The sequence below is a fragment of the Gopherus flavomarginatus genome, chromosome 14, assembly GCF_025201925.1.
Source record: "Gopherus flavomarginatus isolate rGopFla2 chromosome 14, rGopFla2.mat.asm, whole genome shotgun sequence".
In the NCBI taxonomy this organism is placed as follows: Eukaryota; Metazoa; Chordata; order Testudines; family Testudinidae; genus Gopherus; species Gopherus flavomarginatus.
This window is the reverse complement of record NC_066630.1, coordinates 34,822,140-34,842,945: the sequence shown is the minus strand read 5'-3', so window position 1 is coordinate 34,842,945 and position 20,806 is coordinate 34,822,140. Positions and strand designations below refer to the sequence as shown.

Sequence of the window (20,806 nt, the reverse complement as noted above, 5' to 3'; positions counted from 1 at the left end):
GTTAAGCTGGTAGTGTTCGTAAGACTGAGCAGTAAGTCACTAAATATTTTTTTGCTTTAAATTCTAACGAGATTGTGTGTAGATCAGACATAACTACACCTTTACCCCGATATAACACTGTCTTCGTGAGCCAAAAAATCTTACCGTGTTATAGGTGAAACTGCATTATATCAAACTTGCTTTGATCCGCCGGAGTGGCAGCCCCGCCCACTCAGAGCACTGCTTTACCGCATTATATCCGAATTCGTGTTATATCGGGTTGTGTTATATTGAGGTAGATGTGTATAATGAAAGCTTCTTCAAAAGATTATGACTATTAAGCAAAGTTTATAAGAAAGGTGCTAAAAATGGTCTTAGACTTGAACTTTCATGGTGGCATGGGGTCTGCACCCTGGGAATGTGATGCTGTCCCAATTAAATCAGTCCAGTGGGATATTTCCATTGGGTGATGGGTGGTTTAAAGTCTGTAGAGCTGGGCAGAGAACTCAGCCGTACTCTGCAAAGTTGGTCCACGATAAGTGGCTAAGACTCTGCATACTCCACTCTCTCCATTGGGAAGAGAAGATAAAACCAGACGACCCAAGGGATGCCTTGTCCAACAGAGGAAGGTGTGGCTCTGTGTCCTATTCAGAATTCCCATGCAGTTACTGTAGTTTGAGTCTCATTACTTTGCTGAGGTTCTAGGCATGGCAGCACCCCATGCTCTCACTAGACTGCTAGGGACAGAGGGCTGAGGGCTTCGCCAAAGCCCTCCAGGCTTTATTACAAACACCTGTTCTAGATACAAGAGACCCACGCAAAGCACTGAAATAACCATCCCACAAGGACGTTTTTCCCAAACCAAATTTCTATTCATAATCATCGATTTTAAACACTTAACAATGCCCCATGGTTCTTCAGCTATAAGCTATCCCACTTTTAAGTTAAAATACGTTTTCCCCCCAGAGCCCAATTGGATATAGACACACCATGGAAAGGAAGCTAAACCACTCTTCTGCAGAGTGAAAATGAGGTTTTGGCACTTCAATTTTTATACTCCATTTGCTTTTAATAATCAGTTGCACTGTTTCATTAAAAGTGAAGCTTCTCTTGATTAACTTGTTTTGCCCTTCAAAGCAAACAGTGTCACCGCCAATGAAGAGAGCCACGAAGAACATGAAAAGCCATTTTCCAGGCATTCTTCCTCTTTTCACACACATCATATGACAATAGGAAAGGAATTAGGGTCCAACTCCTCTGGTATCCTGTCTCTGACAGTAGCTCATGCCACATAAAGCAGCCATCTCAGTAAAACATCCCACAATATATTTTTCAATGTTATTTACCAAAAGGGTAAAATTGTTCCTGGCAACAGCTACCAATTTATTCCCTGCTGCATGACAACACAGTAATTTTTGATAGCTACTCTTATCCTGATGACTACTTCTCTTTTGAAACTAAGCTGTTTGCACCTAAATAACATCCTGCAACTGTGAGTTCCACGGTTAACTATCCATTGCATAAATATTTATTTCATTTTATTTGCATTTAATCTTGCTGCCATCTAATAATTTCAAGGCATGCTCCCTAGTTCTCATGTTACATGAAGCAGGAAAAACAGAAGCAACTCACTAGCCTTTTCTCTGAGACTTAATAGCTGAAATGTTGGTGATAACTATCTAGTTAAGGATATACAAGTATTTCCACAATAGCCCCCTATTTTCAGTCACTAATAGCTTCCTGAAACCTTCTCATATCAGGGTGAAATTTTCCAGGCAAGGTCTTTTTCCAAAGACAAATGGCTTTGGAATGCATAAGAGAGTGATTTGTTCGTTTTTATGTCTGGACTGCCCAGCCCCCCACCTTCTCTGTAAACGGGAGGTTAGAGGCTGTGCAATAACAGATGAGGCTTTACATATGCAAGTCCCAGAATAAAAATAGTGAGCTCGGAGGCAGAGTTTGGCCTACACAATACAAGCATTGAGGGCTGTTTTATTTATTTTTTAAACAGACGGGAAAAAGAGAAGCAAGAGCACATGTTAGTGCCTCCTACCTCAACAGATCTGTCCTGCCTTCAAGTTTCCAATCATAAATAGGCATATGTAAAATATCCTCCTGTGCAAAAACGTCTATTTATACCTAACCACCGGGTGTGTCATTTGCAGCATTTTAGTACTTCTCAGAATAAGCAGCAACAGCCCGTTCTGCATTTAGCAACTGAGGGAACAGAGAAGGGTAAAGCACAAAATTAAGAAATAAAGTATTTAGCCCTGAGATAGCACATCTGAAGCACTTTATAAAAATTAACCAACTAATCTTCCTCCCACCTCTGTGAGGCAGAGAAGTGCTATTATCTCCATTTCACAGATAGGGAAACTGAGGCATGGAGAACTGACATGACGCAACCAAGGTCACGGGACAAAACTGTGTCTGAGTGAGAATTGGAATCCACCAGTTTCTCTTTCAGCTCCCTGTGCTTGGATCAACTTGCCATGCCTCTGTTTCAGAATGTATATGTTTCCCAACTAGAACGACAATCAACCAAACAAGAGATGATTGTTCGTCTCCAGCTTTGGCAGAGGCAGGGTTTTTTTTTTTAACCTTTGCCCTGCCTATTTTGTCTCTCTACTGGTACAACATTCCAGATGATGACCTAGATCTCTGCCTCCCTTTAAAATGGTAGGGGGGTTGAAATACCAGAGCTCTTCGGTTACTATTAGAGCGGTGTAATGCTTAACGTGACATATACACAGAACAGCACAAGTGACAGTGAAAGCTTTGCATCGGCAAGGATAAGTATTATGCATAGGCCTCACTGAGCAGAAGTGAGTTTCAGACCCATTGCGTGACTGCGCCTCTATTCCTAAGAGCGAAGTAAGGGCAGAGAAGGGGAGTGTCTGAAGGCACTTAGCTACACATTTCCCTTTTTGCCCCTCTCCTGCTACTTACTACAAGGAGTAACTTGGCAGCCCTATAATTAAAGGCGTGTTTATTTAATGCAGGATCAGATGCTGCTGAGCCCCCTGAAACAATATGGCTTCCCCAGCGCGCAGCACGTCAGCCACAATCCAAAAGTGCTGGTATTTCCAAAAGGTCGGGGGATATTCTGCACCCAGTGACTAATGTCACAGCCGCATGTTACATGTGTTGGGCATTCCCTAGTGCGCACTGCAGGAGAAAGGAGGTGTTAACGGTCACCCAGGACAATTACCTGCTGGCTTGTGTGGAGAAGGATATCTGAGGGAAGTAGAGTCCATCATACAGAGAGCTGTTGCACGGCTTTGCTATGTGGGCATCCTTCCAGGAACAAAGACCCAAGGCCCTTCTACGAGGGACTCTCTGCTTCGTGAAGACTGACATTTCCTCCCCCTGCAACATTTCCACTCCTCTATCCACTGAGGATTGTTTCAGTCCAATAGGGAACGTCACGGGACAATCTCTGTGCCTATGTCACACTCACGCTGTGCCTGTGTCCTTTATGACAGCCCCTTTGCATCCCACCCAGATTAAACAGCAGCTGCTTGGCAGCAGCATAAAGCACTCCTTTTCCCCTCCTGAGGGGAACGCCTCTCCGATGTTCCTGGATTCTGCTGACTGGTGTGTGGCACCTTCGCCTCCATATTGCCACGAAACCACTACCACAGAGCTACGGTTCATTCAGCAACGTGAGAGACTGACTCGGTGTCACGTTGATTATTTTATCCTGCTTTAATTGTGGCTCTGCCCCAGGACTGCTCCCTTCTCTCCTAAACAGCTCAGTGTAATTGTTTCCCATTTACAACCCCAAAGCAACACTTCATAATGTTCTATAAGCAAGGCCAGGGGTCCAAAGACTGGCAAGCATTACCACAGCAATGTTACCAGCTCATAGCAACGATACATCAATATCTAATTGTTTGCAGTGCATTAGTTTCCTTGAAATGCCACTCCAGTTTCCAGTTAGACAGCCGCAGGCCGCCTCTAGATCTGAGAACTCATTTACGAGAGCATCTTTGTTTCAGGGAATTTAATGTTCACTGTAATTGCTGTAACAGTCCGCACTTGCCCTCAAGGTAATAAGGGCTTGTCTTCAAAGAGAAGTTATTTTGGAATAAGGTAAAGTGTGAATTTAAAATGCTTATAGCTATTCTGGAATAATGCCCTACACGGATGCTCATTCAGGAATAAGAGTATCCACGCAGGGAGCTATTCTGCAATAGCTATTTCAATCAATTTTCTGGGGGATACAAGCCCCCGGTCCCTATTATCATTTGTATTTCAATGCTGCAGGAGCCCCAGTCGTGGACCAAGATACCACTGTGCTAGGTGCTGTACAAATACTGAACAAAAAGTTAGTCCTGGCCCAAAAGCTCTGCTATAATACAAATATGAAATAAGGGTAAAATCTGGGTTGGGATTTCAAATGTGGAGCTAACAAAGAGAGCTGTCACTTTGATTTAATATTTATTCCCTTAGAAATCTGAATCTGGATGAGAAACTAAACATATCACAAAAAAAGAAAGTTAATCTCTGTGCCTTCCTGATTCCTAGCTATGTAAAGCTGAGATGGATGGTGCATTTGAAATGTCTAAGACAGTCTGCTTTTTAAAATCCTGGCTAAGATAGCAAGTACAATAAATCTGTTCTGTCGGCTTATGGAATTCCAAGCAACAGCTTAAGAGAGGCAGTTTCCACTTCATTTTTCTGTTTTAATTAAAATAACTGTGATCAATGCACCTTCTTACTTACATCAAACTCCTCTTACAATAGACACATGACTGCAAGAGCCTCCAGGAAAAGAAAAAAGGCCTATTCAAATCCATAAGAAGGACTGCCAACCATTAAGGGATAATTGGATTGTAGGCTCCACTTGTAATTATGAGCAAAGAAAGATATGGAGAAAAATCATCTTCAAATGTCATTTTTCTGTGCACGGGTGTAAACCACTAGCAGCAGTGGGACACAGTGGGACAGCAGTGGGACACAGGCAGGAGTCATTTCAAAGGAGAAGGGCTTGTTCGAGTCCATTTCAATGTGGAATTACATGCTGCACTGCTAACCCGATGGAGCGAAATCTTTAGAAGACATGCAAGCTTTGTAGAAGACCACAGAAACTGCCAGCCTGCTTCAGATCAGTGGTGGTTCTATTCAGTATCATGTCTCTAGTGCTAGAGACTCAACGCTTCAAAGGAAGGCGAGAGAAACCTCATACTAGACAAATATGGGAAAATCTATTCAAAGGGAAGATTCTTCCTAATACCCTTTACTCAGAATCTAGAAGCAGGAAGGTTTATAGCCCTTCCACCTTTAAAACAAAATACATTCAGATCCTATCTAATGTAATTGTGGATGTTCTCATTAGCCATATAAACATCCAATCCTTTCTTGAATTCCAGCAAACTCTTGGCCTCAGTTATGTCAAATGCCAACGAGTTCCGCATGCTACATCTGCACAAAGTTAAAAAAAAATCTTTTTTTTTTTTGGTCTGTGTTCTTTGGAGGAAAGCATAGGTTTCCAGATAGCTGTTTGATACATCAGCACTCCTTTGAAATTGCCCCAGATATCCCAAACGCAGTACACCACATGAGCTATTTTCCTGGTCTTTCTCCAGGGTGATAAGCACACTCCTATCACAAAGGACTGTGTGTTATATCAGGACCCCACCATTTCTAACATTTTTAACAAGTCCCTGCCATCAGCGCTCTGACTTAACAAGGACAATGAATCAGTATTTGAGGAACGCTTCGCCGCTATTGCAGGTTGATTAGAGTTCTGACACCCATAATAAATAGAGGATAAGGACAGATGATCCCAGACTTTCAGGCTGTTTTCCCCTAAAGCAAACTTGAAACTTGCCCAGTTCATGAAGTGTCTCCATTTGTATTCCTTTGTCCTTTATAGTCCAACCATGCCAAGCCCTGAAGCGGTGGGCTTGTGATGCACAGGATAAACACCCTGCCCTTCATTAGACAAGATGTCGTGGTGAGGGCGCATGAAGACAACAATTGCTCCAACTCTGACAAGCAAGAAGAAAGCCAATATTTAAACTGTGACTCTTCAGACTGGGTGCTGATCTGCTGATTGGACTGCATTGGTATGTGCTTGTCCAGATGTGCTCTGTCCATTTCTTCAGCACTGTGATAATGGGCTACATAAAATGTCATAGGGCTCTGTTCTCACCATAAGCATAACTTCTCATTATCTTGGATTTTCACTTCATTTTGAAGAGGTGCCATGAGGTGAATCCCTGTTTGCTGGATGTCCTCAGGTGCCTCTGCTAAAGGAGGACTTAGCAGTGTGAAAGGTAAGGTAGGGAGGGCACAGAAAAAGTTCATGCAGTCTATCCTATTCTATAGAGGTTCTTACATTGCTCTCATCTCCACAGTATCTGCCTCCAGTTTCCATGAAATTTGGAGGGAGACGAGACGACTCCTCCCCTAGCCACAGGGAGCCAAACTGCTCTGGGAGAAGGCTGACCTATCCCTACTCATGCAGTAATGGGGAGATCTTGGAGGACGTATGGTGGATTTTGGTGCCTGTTGGCAACCAAATGGCAGTTCACAGCCCCAAGGGACCAATCCTGGAACTGGGAATGGCTGGAGTGCAGAGGCTTTCCAGCCACAATCTTTTAACTACAACCCCGGGGGGCTGTGGATTTTGTAGTATCTTCCTGGCAGTGTGAGTTCTGCCCCCTACATCCCCCCACCAAGCTCTCTCTCAGCACCACATTGACCCTCTAACTTTCACACTTTTGCCAGTGTGAAAAAGTCTCTCTCGAGTAACATCATAAACCCCACTCGTGAACTGCAGATATCTAAGCCTTGGGAGTCTTCCAGCATCATTGGAAGCTTCTAGCAAGGCCCCTTCTCTGCTTTTGAGTATTAACTAGAAATGGATCCAAACCACAAAACTTGGATCTGAACCCAAACTCTGGCTTCATTTTGGTTCAAGCCTCTCTTAGTTACTAATAAGTAAATTAATTCTGCTTATTTTCACCACGCTCCTCAGCCAGAATGCAGCAGACCGCAGCATTTTTATCACCCGCACGTTTTAAAACAAAGACAAGTGTTTTGCAATGTACGATCTAGCAGAGCTGAGCAAATAGCGCAAAACATTTTATGGGAATTTTTGTTCACATTTTAAAATAAAGTTCCCTACAGCCATGTTCACAACCTCTTTTGGTTCATTTTCTGCAAACAAATATTATTAGACATATTGTGTTAGTGCCTAGAGGTCCCAAATGGGATCTGCATTGCAATTATGTTGGGTCCTGTACAAACACACAGTAAGAGACAGCCTCTGCCCTGAAGACCTGACCCTCCAAGCTGTTCTGACACATATGGGCTTGGGAAACAAATGTCAAAGACGCTTGTATGAGTATTTATTAAAACAGAGTTCTATATTTATGTTTGCAAATGATTGTGCTCAGAATGCTTGCATGATCATCCATTCACAAAATAAACACAATGGCAAGTGAAGTACGTGTCCAGTCATGACTAAGCAGCACATCTAATATTTTGAATGTTGAGAAATTGTGAGGAACCTCTCAAGTGAAAAAAAAAAATGCAAGGAGCTATTTACCAATGGCATTCAAACAACTAATAAATAGGAGAATCTACAACCTACTCACAGATGGTCAATAAGCCGAAAAATAAGTGACATTCAAATCATTTCTTTGCTTGCACAACTACTGTTGATGTTGGTTTCAATGCACAAAAACACCATAGTAGTGACAAGCATACAGAAAAACAAACCCACAGCATCTAGCCATGAGGTGTATTTATTCTCCCGGCTGTGTTCCCTTTCTAAAGACAAAGTCTCCTTCTGCATACTCTCTAGGGCCCATTCTTTCACAGCACAAGCTGCATGGCAGCAGTTTCCGATAACAAGGTTTTGACAGAGGCAGGATTGGTTAGCCTCCTACCTTAGCACACAAAACAACTTGGGACAAAAAAGCCACATTTTTCAATGTGCTGTACTGTACATTCTGTACTGTTGGACTTTCATTCATCTGCTGCTGTAGGCACAGAAAAGATGCACATCTAGATTTGTTTTGCAAATAGAAAACTCTTAGTGTCATGCAGCTGACTATGGCAAAAGAGGTCCATGAAGCTCTTCGGTATGCAAATGTTTAATTGTCATTTCCCAATTCAATCGCCAAATCATTTCAGGAATTCTAAATAATCCATTTTTTTTCCATGGAAGGATCCATTTGCTTAAATTCACATATAGAAACAGCACTGCTGATTCAAGGAAGTATTAATGAGCAACTTCATTTGATACAGTTACTCACTCTATTGATTTCCAGAAAAGGTTAATGTTTGCTTCTCTGAGAAATCCTGAACATAAAGAGATGTGGGAATTACTCTTCACAACTCATAGGTATGGAGTTGTTGGAAAAGAAAGCTCTGCCCATTTACAGCTAACTCAGGGGTTCTCAACTGGGTGTTGCGACCCCTCAGGAGGTCACAAGGTTATTTCATGGTGGGTCACGAGCTGTCAGCCTCCACTCCAAACCCCACTTTGCCGCCAGCATTTATAATGGTGTTAAATATATTAAAAAGTGGTTCTAATGTATGAGAGGGGTTGCACTCAGAGGCTTGCTGTGTGAAAGGGGTCACCAGTACAAAAGTTTGAGAACCACTGAGCTAATTGAAAGTTTTCATGGGAAGAAAAACAGATAACGGGTGGTAATTCTGAGCCAATGCTTCATCGTGCTGAAGAGTGACATCACATGACACAGTAACCATAGAAGTCCAAAAAAGGAGACTTTCCTCTTGGTTTAAGTTGACCTTTAGAGCCACAGCTTTAGCAGGAAGAGGCCGAGTTTGACATGCCAAACATGCTCATGCATGCATTCATATTTGCATATTCAAACCCATATTTGCATATGCAAACAGAGCCTTTCATATTTGCAGGGACAGATCCCATTTGTGCATACTCACTGTGCAAGCTGTGCTTTCGCTGTCTGACAGCCTCTGGTGCAGGTCAAACCAGAGAGTCTGAAAAAATGCAGAAAATACAAAAACCATTATAATTGCCATAAACAAGTTAAAATGAACGGTAAAGGTCTCTGTCACGGTTGCAAGGTTAGCTGTCCTGTTCTGAGTGCACCCCTTCAGGTGTCTGACCTCAGTCCTTTCCCTCATCTGGACCAGAATTTCACAGTTCTCCTACTCTGAGCCAAAGCCAGGGGCTACAACACCCTGTATATCAACCATGCTTACCCAGCCAGTCTGACTGGGTTCAGCATCTGCAGCCCTTCCCTGTGGCGTATACAGCCAAACAGCCTTCTTAAAAGTACAGCATTGCTTAGTCTCATAGTAAAAACAAAGAAATTAGAGAAAAATGGATTTAAAAGCAACAGTCCACACAAATGCCTATCTAACTTACAGCCCTAGCATCCAGGGACGGTCACCTAGGTAGTGCCTCTGCTGTAGGAATCATTTTGGGGAAGTTTTACGACCTGTGCTGTATAGTACAGGAGGACAGGCTAGATGATCACAGTCGCTCCTTCTGGCCTTGGAATCTATGTTTTGTTTTGCATTTTTATAATGAATATGGACAGATCTGGAGAGGAAAGTTCTCCATTTATTTACACAAGAGGAGTTACACTGGTCGTGTCAGTGTTGACGTAGGCTGGAGGCAGCATGGGCTGATGGTTAGGACTCAAGAGACCTGTGTTTAATTCCCACCTCAGTCACTGGTTTACTGGGTGACCTTGGGAAAGCCACTTTTCCTCTCTCTGTGCCTCAGTTTCCCCATCTGTAAAGTGGGGATAATGATACTGCCCTCCTTTGTAAAGTGCTTTGAGATTTACAGACAAGAAGCACTAGATAAGGCCCAGATATTATTATATTATTTTTAGCCTCCCCTATGATGTGGTCATTTGTCTATTAGAGAATAGCTGCACACACTGCCACAATTCACTTGATAGGGACCAAACAGCTGACTTCCTAGTCACAAGCAATATGGGTTAGATTTTTCTACATAAGGCTCCATATCTCACTACCAATCCTCTTAACTATCCAGTTGTACCATCAGAAGTAAATTTGCATGCATACACTGTTCGCTCACAATAACAAGCTGAACAAATTAGTTCAACTCATCTTAAAAGCCAAACTTATGGAATTATTTTATCACCTTAATACCATGACTACTAATGGAGTATTTAAAGCAAGAGTGTGAGCAATGGAACCCTTCTTGTGTCTTTTATCTATCACTTTCAACACCTAGCGCCATTTAGCACTTTCAAAAACATTTCCCCAGTGAGAGCCATGGAAGTCATTTCCCCAGTGATCTGCACAAAAGGCAGAGTACGTAAAGACACCGCACATAATGTTATCTGCCAGTGACAGCCATCCAGCTCTCTAAGCTTCTGAATCTGAGAGATCCAATGCCCAATCAGTTAGTCTGAGACCAATCTCAGGGCTGCATGTTTGCAAGTTGCAAACAGATTTGGACATTAGAATTATTTCTATTTTTTTTTGTGGTGGGACCAAACTTCTGAGCACATCATTTGTCCTTCGAGGGCAGAAGAGAGAATTGCTATTCATTGCCTTATCGAGGAGAAGAGAAAATAAGACAGGAGTCAAGAGTGCCGGCCACACGTCAGCTGGGGAAGATAGTTAACATTCCTAGGCTTCTTTTGCTGTACTGCATTCAATAATTCCAGCACCTCATTCTCACCTTCAAGGTTCTGCACAAACTTACCACTGCCATCTCCCCTTCTTTCATTTCTACCTCCTGCCCCATTCGTTGTGTATGCTTCTCCTTCCTTCCCTCTCCATCTCTCACCCTCTGCTCCATAACTTCAGCCATCCTGCTTCTTGAGGCCTGGCCCTGCAACCCATTTATTTAACTTTACTACTATGCTTCCAACAGGACTATTTATGCCTGTGATTGGTGCCTAAGGCCCCCTCTCTTGATACAAACTCACATAAAGCCTCCTCACTGCAACCTACTTCTTCCAGGAATTTTGAACACCTCGCCCTCCTCGCTAACAATCTCTGCACACCCTCCCTTGGCTAAACTGTTGCACTCTGTCGTGTCTTGAGTCTGTTTGTCTACCAAGAGTGCATCAGGGCTGGCAATGTGTTCTCCTGCATCCCACACTGAGTGGCTGGGAATCTCCCCTTTCAAACGGTATAAAGCCTCACATTTCTATCTCCAAAGGGTCAGGAGATCGAAGCCCTTAAAAGTGCATATGCAAGACTGGATATTCTCCCAATGTTGGATGTGGCCACTGTAAATGCAGGAGGGAAATGTCACATCCGGGAGATCCAAGGAACCATTTCTATGGTAGGCTGATTTCAGATAAAATGGTGACTAAGGCTTGAAACTTTAGCCGTAGTTGCTGAGGGAGATGGCTCAATGGGTAGAGGGCAGGTGAGGACATGAAAGATGCATGATAAATGCAATTTATCACTCAAATAAAATCTCCACCTATGTGATGTATATATTGATATAGAGCTAGGCAGGAGTCCAATAACAACAGGTGTTCCTCACGCACTGCTGCCTTGTGCAATGTGCATCTTACAGAACATTTGAATTAGGTCACCTTTACTATTCCCTCCTCCCCGTCATGCACCCTAGTCTGAACCCTGTATGAAAGCAACTGATCTTGTCTCTAAATGATCTTTCAGCTGTGTGCTTAGCTGTTGTCCTGAATTACAGATTTCTCATATGAAAGAAAGTTAGGACCCTGCACACATCTATACAGTCTAAGATCAATAAAGAAGGAATTTACTTTTCCCCCTAACCTCTTTTATTAATGGCCTGTAGATACGGTGAGATTGGAAAATGCAGTTAGTGCTGTTTGCCAACAGAGAAATACGATGCATTACTGTATAATATCAACGAACATTACAAAATTAAAATCAGAGATACAGTATGTATTACAGCATGTATGTGTGTACAGTAGCAGGTTAAGTTACCCCCAGATATATCAGGTACTGTGGGAACAGGGGTATTGGGAAGTTAGGTGGATAAAACCCTATTCACAATTGTTTCCTCTTGCTAGGAGAACTACCAGGTCTTTAAAATCTCTGAAGCCAGAGTAATGCCTGCATAGCATTATCCCAGGCTGCAGTGGGTTTTATAGATCAGTGTGTGATTGGCATTTTTAATCCCTTCCTAGCACCCTGAACAGAGATACTGAAGTCAGTAACGCAAGGAAGTTTCTTCACTGTGCAGACCTAATGGGGCAACTCAAAATGTTGCGTGCTGAACAGCAAAGTCACCTTAAGCAGATTTTCAGGAAATTAGTTTCTTATTTTACTGATCCAGAGATTGCTTGGGATGCCAGGGCCCAGCTCAGAGCAGCCCTTCTTTCCAGGATCCCACATACAACCCGTTTGCCCGTGAAGTGCCCTTGCTTTGTTAACCAAACCAACCAATGAACAAGGCAAACCTGGCACATACTGAATCAACAGAAGAGCAAGTGGTGTTTGTAAAGAAGCCTTTCATTTATTTCTCCTCTGGCCCTCTGTTGGTAAACACTGTCATAGGTACATGAGGTGCTTTAAAAGAAGGGACATCTGAAGACTTTTCAGTTAAGAAATTGCATCTCAGAGGATTCTCTGGGTCTGGAGGCTTATCTGAAAGAGGCAGGCAGGCTTTAGGGGCATGATTGCAGCAAGTCAGCATCATTCTTCATCAATCCAGCCTTCAATTCATCACTTAACAAGCACTATCTTGGTGGTAGAATAAGAGAGAGACAGACATTTGGAAGGCTACTGTGTTTTAGTAAAGTTTGGTTTATAAACCAACCACATTAAGGTTCCTATTTACACTGCTTTGCTGTCTGGAACAGAACAGAATCAGATTTTAGATATTCTATGCAATGAGCACGGATAGAAATCAGCTATTACAGATGGGTGAATGTACAAGGCTGCTAATTTGATATGACGCTCAGTGACAAGACGACCTGAGTCAGGTCTATAGTTTGCACACAGTTTTAACCCTGGGCCAAATCCTTAGCTTGCCTCAAGCCAGCCTCCATATTTGTACACGCTCATTTTGTGTGCACAAAACCTGCATTTGCACCTGCAAATACGCAAGTTGGATAGCAGTATGTGCAATGGCCTGATGTGGGCACAACATGCAGTATTGCAAGAACAAAGGTGGAGGATACATCTAAAAAATACTGCCCTTTAGGTTGTCACTCGCTATCCTCAGAGTATTTACAAAGTTCCAGGTCAATGCAATGCAATTAAAATAAAATAAAATAAAATAAAATCCACCTAAAGTATGTGCATTGGGAAAGACTGGCCTGTGTGCGAGTACTCCATGCTATTTCCCAACTCCCTCTCATTAACACGTTAGGGAACTTTTCAAGATAGAAAACTGGGGTGAGGGAAAGGTAGAATTAGTTAAAGGAAAAATGCCTGGGTCCTACAGGTTCAAAGTGCTCTGTTCGGCTACACAGGTCCAGCTCCAATCCTTAACTCCCCAGGATGGCAAGGAGCGGAATCACCGCAAGCTACAAGGACAAGTGCCTCGTTATAAGAGAAAGCCTCAAGTCACACAATTGGGCTTGAAACTGCCTCAGAGTTCAAGTGTTTGATGATCTGGGCTCTCAGGTCAGATTACTCTCTAGACAAACTAGCAACAACATAATTTTACTGTACATCAGACAGATACTTGTATGTGAAACACCAGCCACCCAACAAAAATCTAACTATAACAAACCCAACAGGAGAAACAAGATAGACTGGTAAAGAAATACCAGCCTGAAACTGGGCTTCAATATCCCACCTCCCCAGCAACGGCACAAACAGCCCTGCAGACATAAAACCCAACATGAAACTGACTTTTGCCCAATAGAAGACTGCCAGCAAGCCATGGTGTATATTAAAAGGGAAGGGATTTTAGAAGAGAAGAGCCTGAATCCTGTATTATAGTTTCTGAGATTTTTAAGGCAAGATGGGAGCATTAGATCATCTAGTCCAGGGGTCCCCAACGCGGTGCCCGCAGGCGCCATGGTGCCCGCTGGGGCATCTAAGTGTGCCCACGTACTGGCCAGCGGATGAGCATCCACCAAAATGCCGCCAAAATTCAGTGGCGACGCCTCTGGATGACGCTGCTTGTCAGCAGCATTTCGGCGGATGCTGGTCCACCGCCATGGTCCTCCAGGGCTTGTCGTCTGGTGCCCGCCAGACAAAAAAGGTTGAGGACCGCTGATCTAGTCTGATCTCCTGAATAGCACAGGCCAGAGATTTGTATCCAGTTACTTCTTTATTGAGCCAACTAATTTGAATCTGACTAAATTATATTTTCCAGAAAAGCATCCAGACTTGATCTGAAGACTTCAAGGGATGAAGAATCCATCCTTTCCCTTTTTCAGTTTGTTCCAATGATTAATCTTCTCAAGACTGTACTTGAGCTCACCAGCCAATTAAAGAGCATATAACTTCCAGGTTTCTCTTGAGCTCTGGACAGTCTTTCCAGACTGAGGGGAAATAGTGTCATCAAAATAAGGCCTAAAGAATGGAGTGGAAAATAAGAGAAACAGGAAGAACGAACAGGGTTTCTCTCCTCCAAAAACCTTCATTTCCCCAAGTTAAGGCATCAGAAACGTACTGAGTAAAAGACAACAAGAAACAGCACATCAAAATGCAGGCATTACATCACCAGTTCAGCCAGTTTCCCCTGTTGCTTCCTGGTATGTGAAGTAGGAGTAAGCCTTGCTCTTTGAGAATAAAAAAAAGTGAATAAAAGTAATGGTAGAAAAACCAGCCCAGGGGCATTCGACAACTGCATTCTGTTGCCTTGACAACCAATTTTCTAAAAATATTGTCAAGATGAACACTACTTACAGAGCTGCCTTAAGTTGTTATGACAACACAAGGGGAACGATTAAATCCAGTATTGATACGAACACTTTCTCCCACCCATGTCTTTCTGCAGTTTCCACTACTCCAAGTGTGGACTGTAGATATCCAGTGGAAGCCCGGAGGATCCTGTCCTGTATTCATTTAATTAGACTAATTTTGAGGTCCACCCACCCTCAACTATATGATCATTTTGTGGATCACTTCATAACTTGATCCTCATTTCAAACCACTTGATGGTACATCTCCCTATTCCAAGCTCCCATCCTCCCTATAGCATATTCTATCTGTTCCAACGGTCCAGAGGCCACAGCTGGATTGAGCCTTCAACTCAGACTTAAGCTATAACTTTTCTGATGTTTGAGTTTTTTATTTGATATCAACATACATTTCATGTTGTCCAAGCCCTAGATGACAATAACTCCGTACAGCCCTGTTGTGAATTCTGCGTATATAATTTAGGATACAGCAAGAATGATATAACTGGACTCGATGACCTCTCGAGGTCCCTTCCAGTCCTAGAGTCTATGAGTCTATGAACTGCCATGTCTGAACGGCAGGCTGCGGATGTTCACTGATATAGGAATATAGGTTTCTTTAAAGTGTTTCTGTTTTTTTAATGTATGCAGTGTTGCTGTAGCCATGTTGATCTCAGGGTATTAGAGAGACAAAGTGGGGGAGGTAGTATCTTTACCAGATCAACTTTACCAGATCAACCGGTAAAAGATATTACTTCCCTGACCTTGTCTTTCTGCTTATGTAACTTTCTTTAAGCCACAGGGCTGGAAACAATCAGGATGAGGAATTCTGCACACTTTTTGTTTTAATTTTTCATAACAAGCCATTGTGGCATTTTTAAAGCAGGGCCCAGGCGTTCCACGACTCATTCTATCTGTGATATATTGTTAGATCTGTGACTGTTCTGCACTGACATGTGCTGTTAAAATTCAAAGGGGATGGCAAGGACAGAAGATATCCAGCAGAACTAGAGGGAGTGAAGAGTTCCTAGTACACCCAAAGGAGATCTTCTTTTCTGCACTGTTCGTCTCAGAAGTTATACTGCATCAGAGATACGAAGAACCAGGGCCGCCCGGGAGGCGGTGGGAGGAAGGAAGTGAGGCAATTTGTCCCAGGCCCTGGGCCCCGCAGGGGCCCCCACGAGAATATAGTACTCTATAGTATTGCAACTTTTTTTTTTTATGGAAGGGGCCACCGAAATTGCTTTGCCCCAGGCCCCCTGAATCCTCTGGGCGGCCCTGCTAAGGACTGAATAGCCATTACAGACTGAACTACCTTCACCTCGAGAGGTGGTTTATTTAGGTCAAGGGGAAGCAGTTCATTGGGGCAGCAGGAGGAGAAGTTTGCATTGGCACTGCCTGTACTGCACCTTTTCAGAGGGCATGTCTACGCTACAAGTGCTACGTCGACACAGATGCAGCTATGACGCTGTAGCTCTGTAGCACAGACACTTCCCACATTAATGGACAGGGTTTTTCCATCAATCTAGTTAATCCACCTTTCTGAGAGGCAGTAACCAGGTGAACAGAAGAATTCTGCCATCGACCTAACTGCATGTACACTGGGGGTTAGATCTACCTAACTACAGGACATGACATTTTTCACAGCCCTGAATGACATAGCTAGATTGATCTCAATTTTAAGTGTAGACCAGGAAGGCAGGCTGGATATGTACTTTTTCCTCTAGAGGTCTGCCAGCGCTATCCAGCATACCCAATCACTGCATCTCTCAGACACTTCATTTACCAGGATCGCTGCTGGGAAATCAGTCAGGTAGAAGATTCTCTATAACACACCATGTAATATTAGATATTGTTCTGGGGATGCTGCTGTAGCCCCTGGCTTGAAGTAGTAATAACAACCCAAATACTGGGTTTCTGCCTTCAGCACCCCCACTATACAAACTGTTCCAGCACCACTGCAATACAGGATTGCTGTAGTCAGCCCTGAGCCTTCCACATGAATCAGCCACATATTTTCTCCAGGTGGCCCCCACTACATTCCCCTCACAGGCTGAGTGCACCAAGTTGGGACACAAATTTTCCTTGAAACTGGACGTTTACATCTGAACAGCTTTAGAGGCAATGAGAAATCAACCCTCCCTTTTCTAGGAGGATGAAGAGTAAAAGAGAAGCCATTGTGGGAGGCAGCACGTTTCCCAGTAGCAGCTGCATTCCAGTTGGCAGGTAAACAATTCAGCTGTGGAAAGCTCCACTCCATTTCAGACTCCAGAGCAGTCAGCATCAGTCATGGGTCCTGGTTACTACTAGCACTTAGCACCTTGTGTTTTGAGACTATTGACCCCTTTCATCACTGCAGAAATCCTTCCTGCCAGGAGTCCCACATGGTAGCAATAATATTAACAGTTCAACAAGCAATCCCACCTCTTCCCCACCAATGATGGCAATTTTTAATCACTAGCAACTCCTTGACTTAATCGTGAATTAAAACAAGCTCTCACAGCAGTCATGGGGTTACACCACTTCGTTCTGTGAGAAGGAATCTCACTGGCACGGCCGTTCGGCTGTCATTAATATCTGTTTGTCTGCACTAATGAAAAGCCGCTCATAAAGAGACAGAGTTGCAAGCTAAATAAAGAGAAAAGGATCTGTATACAATGGTACAAGTGCTAGTGGAGACTGAAGATAGCAGGGAGAGAGAGTATGTGTGTATCTAAGTCTTATGTCGTCCAATAAGTTAGATGGGGTGAAAGTGGCCCTTTGTGCCAGTGTGCAGAGGGCCAATACAAGGTATATGCACCATTTAAGTCCACCCAAGCCTATTTTGAAGGCACAGATGGTGCACAGTATTTCTGGCAGCCCCTCCGTACAGGAATGAATATCACCCATGGACAACAAATATGCAAAAGAAATACAGTGGTTCCAGAAGTGGAGGCTTTGGATCTCCAAACTTCATCTCCTCCACTCAATTTCCAAGGATATCAGAGATATGCCAACCAAGTCTGAGACACGTGACTGCGCACCTTTGCAGATGGGTCATCATGAAATAGTTGGGGGAATCAAGGGGAACAGTACCCAGAATATGTGACTTCTTCCCTCAGTCCTGCTCAGAGAGCAGGTGCTTTCTTGGTTACAGTTAGCTGTGTGCCCTGCTGTCTCCTCCTCAGTGACAGACTGCCACCTGCAGCTGCAACCACATCAGGAAAGACGTGTGTGAGAGAGAAGAGCTGGAGTGAAAATGCTTTGGGTGCTGTATACTGAAAAGGGACATCACAAGGAAGTAAAACGCTGGAGGAAAGGGAAGAAGGAAGGGCATGTCTTCCTCATCCTGTCCATAATGGTTTTATTTCTGGTTTGACTGCCGGGCCCAGATCTGATGCATCCTTACATCCTTCCCTGAAGGGAACCTTCCCACGGTAGAGCCTTCAAAATATGGCTTCCTCTAATTTACCGCTCTTGACCTCTGTTTAAGGATCACCTGCTATCTACCAAGGGTTCTCGGGTTACCTGCCCTGATGTATTCATTCATCAACAAATGCTACGTGGATCTCCTCTCTAAAAAGTTCAAATGTCAAGATATAAAGGATGTACCATATCATCTATTTCCTTCACAGAATCACAGAAAATTAGGGTTGGAAGAGACCTCAGGAGGTCATCTAGTCCAAGCCCCTGCACAAAGCAGGAGCAACCCCAACCTCTTCAGCTTGTCTAGAACACAACCTGAAGAACTCTATAGACCTACCTACCTACCGATCTGACAGAGCCCTGTCTCCCCAGGTCATGCTGCCCCAGTGCAGACCAACAGACATGCTTGAACCAAAGCAATCATCAATTGCCCTGTTCTGTTCATTCCCTCTGAAACATCTGGCACCAGTCGCTGTCAGAGGACAGGATATCGGGCTAGAAGGAGCACTAGTCTGAGCCAGTATGGGCACTCTTATGGTTTCATTCACAATTTCTATTAAAATTGCAAGAACATTTTAGAAAATACAAAAATTGGTGAGTTTTAAACTCTGCCAAAGAGAAACAACTTTCAAATTCCGTATTTGTTTGTGTGTGTGTGAAATCTCTTGTCCAGCCAACTGTGGCTATATTGAATTATGAGTTACACTGCTGCACTTTAGCAAGGCTGAGGCATTAATTTTCTTGTATTTTTAAGTAACTTCAAGGGAGCCTGGTGTGTGTGGATTGGTGCCCATTTTTAGCATTTATATACATTTAAATAAATAAATGTATCCCAAAACTTTTTGAAATTGTGTGTGACCTACCGTACCCTCGACATGACTGATCTCTTGTTTACCCACATTAATGAATGAGTTTGCGATTGTTTGGAATTCTATTTACGGTTTTTTCTAAAAGCATTTTTTTAGTTTATAAAGAGAAAAATAGAAACATCAGTAACAATTTGAAAAGAAAACTGAAACAATTATTCTTTTCTATTGACCGTGTAAACACACGGTTATGAAGACGTGAAGGGAAAAAACAAAAACCCTGCCAAAAGAAAACCAGCAACAAGAAGAAATATGGAGAGCTGTCATCACTAATAGCAATCTCAATTGTTGCTCTCTATTTCGTGCAAGCCATATACCACAGCGGTTCAGAAAAATAAATGTGTTCTTCCAGAGCAGACGTAGAATCATTTTCTCAAATACTAGGCAGGTATTTGGGGCCAGTTTTGATTTCTGAGGATTTATTTATACTTGCTGTATCTAATGGACACTGCGACCTTTTGGGCCAGATTCTGGACTCCTCTCCAGTCTCCTTCCCCCTATGCACATACAAATTAAAATGGGCTATTTGCACAAATATTTTTCATTTTCTCAGGTGGCCTCTTCACAAATGTAACAGGAATGGCAAAATGTCAGGGTAAATTGGACAAACTAGTGAAAGGAACCTTAAAGGGAGATCTGACAACTGAGGAATAGCTAAACCCTCCTTGGGAACACAGCCCGTTTGAGAGACTCTCAAATATCAAACAAACTAGGCTTGTGAAATTTACCAGTTTATAAGGAAAGCAGAGGCATGTTGTGTTCTCAAAGAGACATTGCTTTTTCTCTCCTCTTGAAAGCATCTTTTGTGTTACTCATTTTCAAACACAAGAATGTGGTACTACAATCCCTCTGCAGAGGCCTCCATCACTCTATTTTCCTACCCAGCTCAGCGACTAGCATGCAGGGGACTAGCTGTGGGGGATAGAGGGTGGGAGGGAGGGTGAGGTATGTGTGTGTGGGTGTTAATTAGTCTCCTCCATTGTAAAAATGCAAAACTCAAAACTAAAGAGTTATTTATTTGTGGTTAAGAAGCACCAGGGCCTCTCAGAGGATTCAGGGGGCCTGGGGCAAAGCAGAAGAGCTGCGGCACTTGTACTCACTTGGCAGCAATCCGGGTCTTCGGCAGCATTTCGGCGGTGGAGGGCCCTTCAGTCACTCCGCGTCTTCGGCAGCACTGAAGGGCCACCCCCCCCCCCCCCCGCTGCCGAAATGCCACTGAAGACCTGGACAGCCGCCGGGCTAGGGCTCGTGGGGCATTTCAGCGGCGGGGGGCCCTTCAGTTGCTCCGCGTCTTCGGCAGCACTGAAGGGCCCCCTCCTGCTGCCGCCGAAGACCCGGACTGCTGCTGGGTTAGGGCTTGCGGGACCCCTGTGGGGCCTGGGGCAAATTGCCCCACTTGCCTTCCCCTCCCCGGGCTGCGTGGCGAAGCACCCATTCAGCATTCTGAGTTGAACCAGAACAGTGGCTCCCAAACTGGGGTTCGGAAACCCCATGGGGTTCACAAAATGTTGCAGGGGGTTCTCAGGAAAAAATTCCCTAATGACGGACAGAGCTGTCCCTAGGGACCCCAAGCAGCACAGGGCCAGCAGCCCGGAGTCCGATCAAAGCAAGCCTATCTATCACACTGAGAGATTTAAACTTCAAGACTCCTTATAAGAAATGGAAAGAGAGGTGGATATTTTTTGCTGTTTTTTAAATTAAATAGGCAGCTAGTATTGTTTTTTAAATTATTATGAAGAACAAGTTTAAGCTTTGTTGTAATGT

At 43.6% G+C, this 20,806-nt stretch overlaps 1 protein-coding gene across 1 annotated transcript in view; it reads right to left on the bottom strand.

Moving 5' to 3' along the window:
- Positions 1-20,806, bottom strand: part of NECAB2 (N-terminal EF-hand calcium binding protein 2) — a 316,012-nt gene that overhangs the window by 10,871 nt on the left and 284,335 nt on the right. Inside the window, exon 9 of the mRNA XM_050922735.1 lies at positions 8,905-8,961. Coding sequence (XP_050778692.1) covers positions 8,905-8,961 — 57 coding nt within the window. The remainder of the gene's footprint in view (positions 1-8,904; positions 8,962-20,806) is intronic.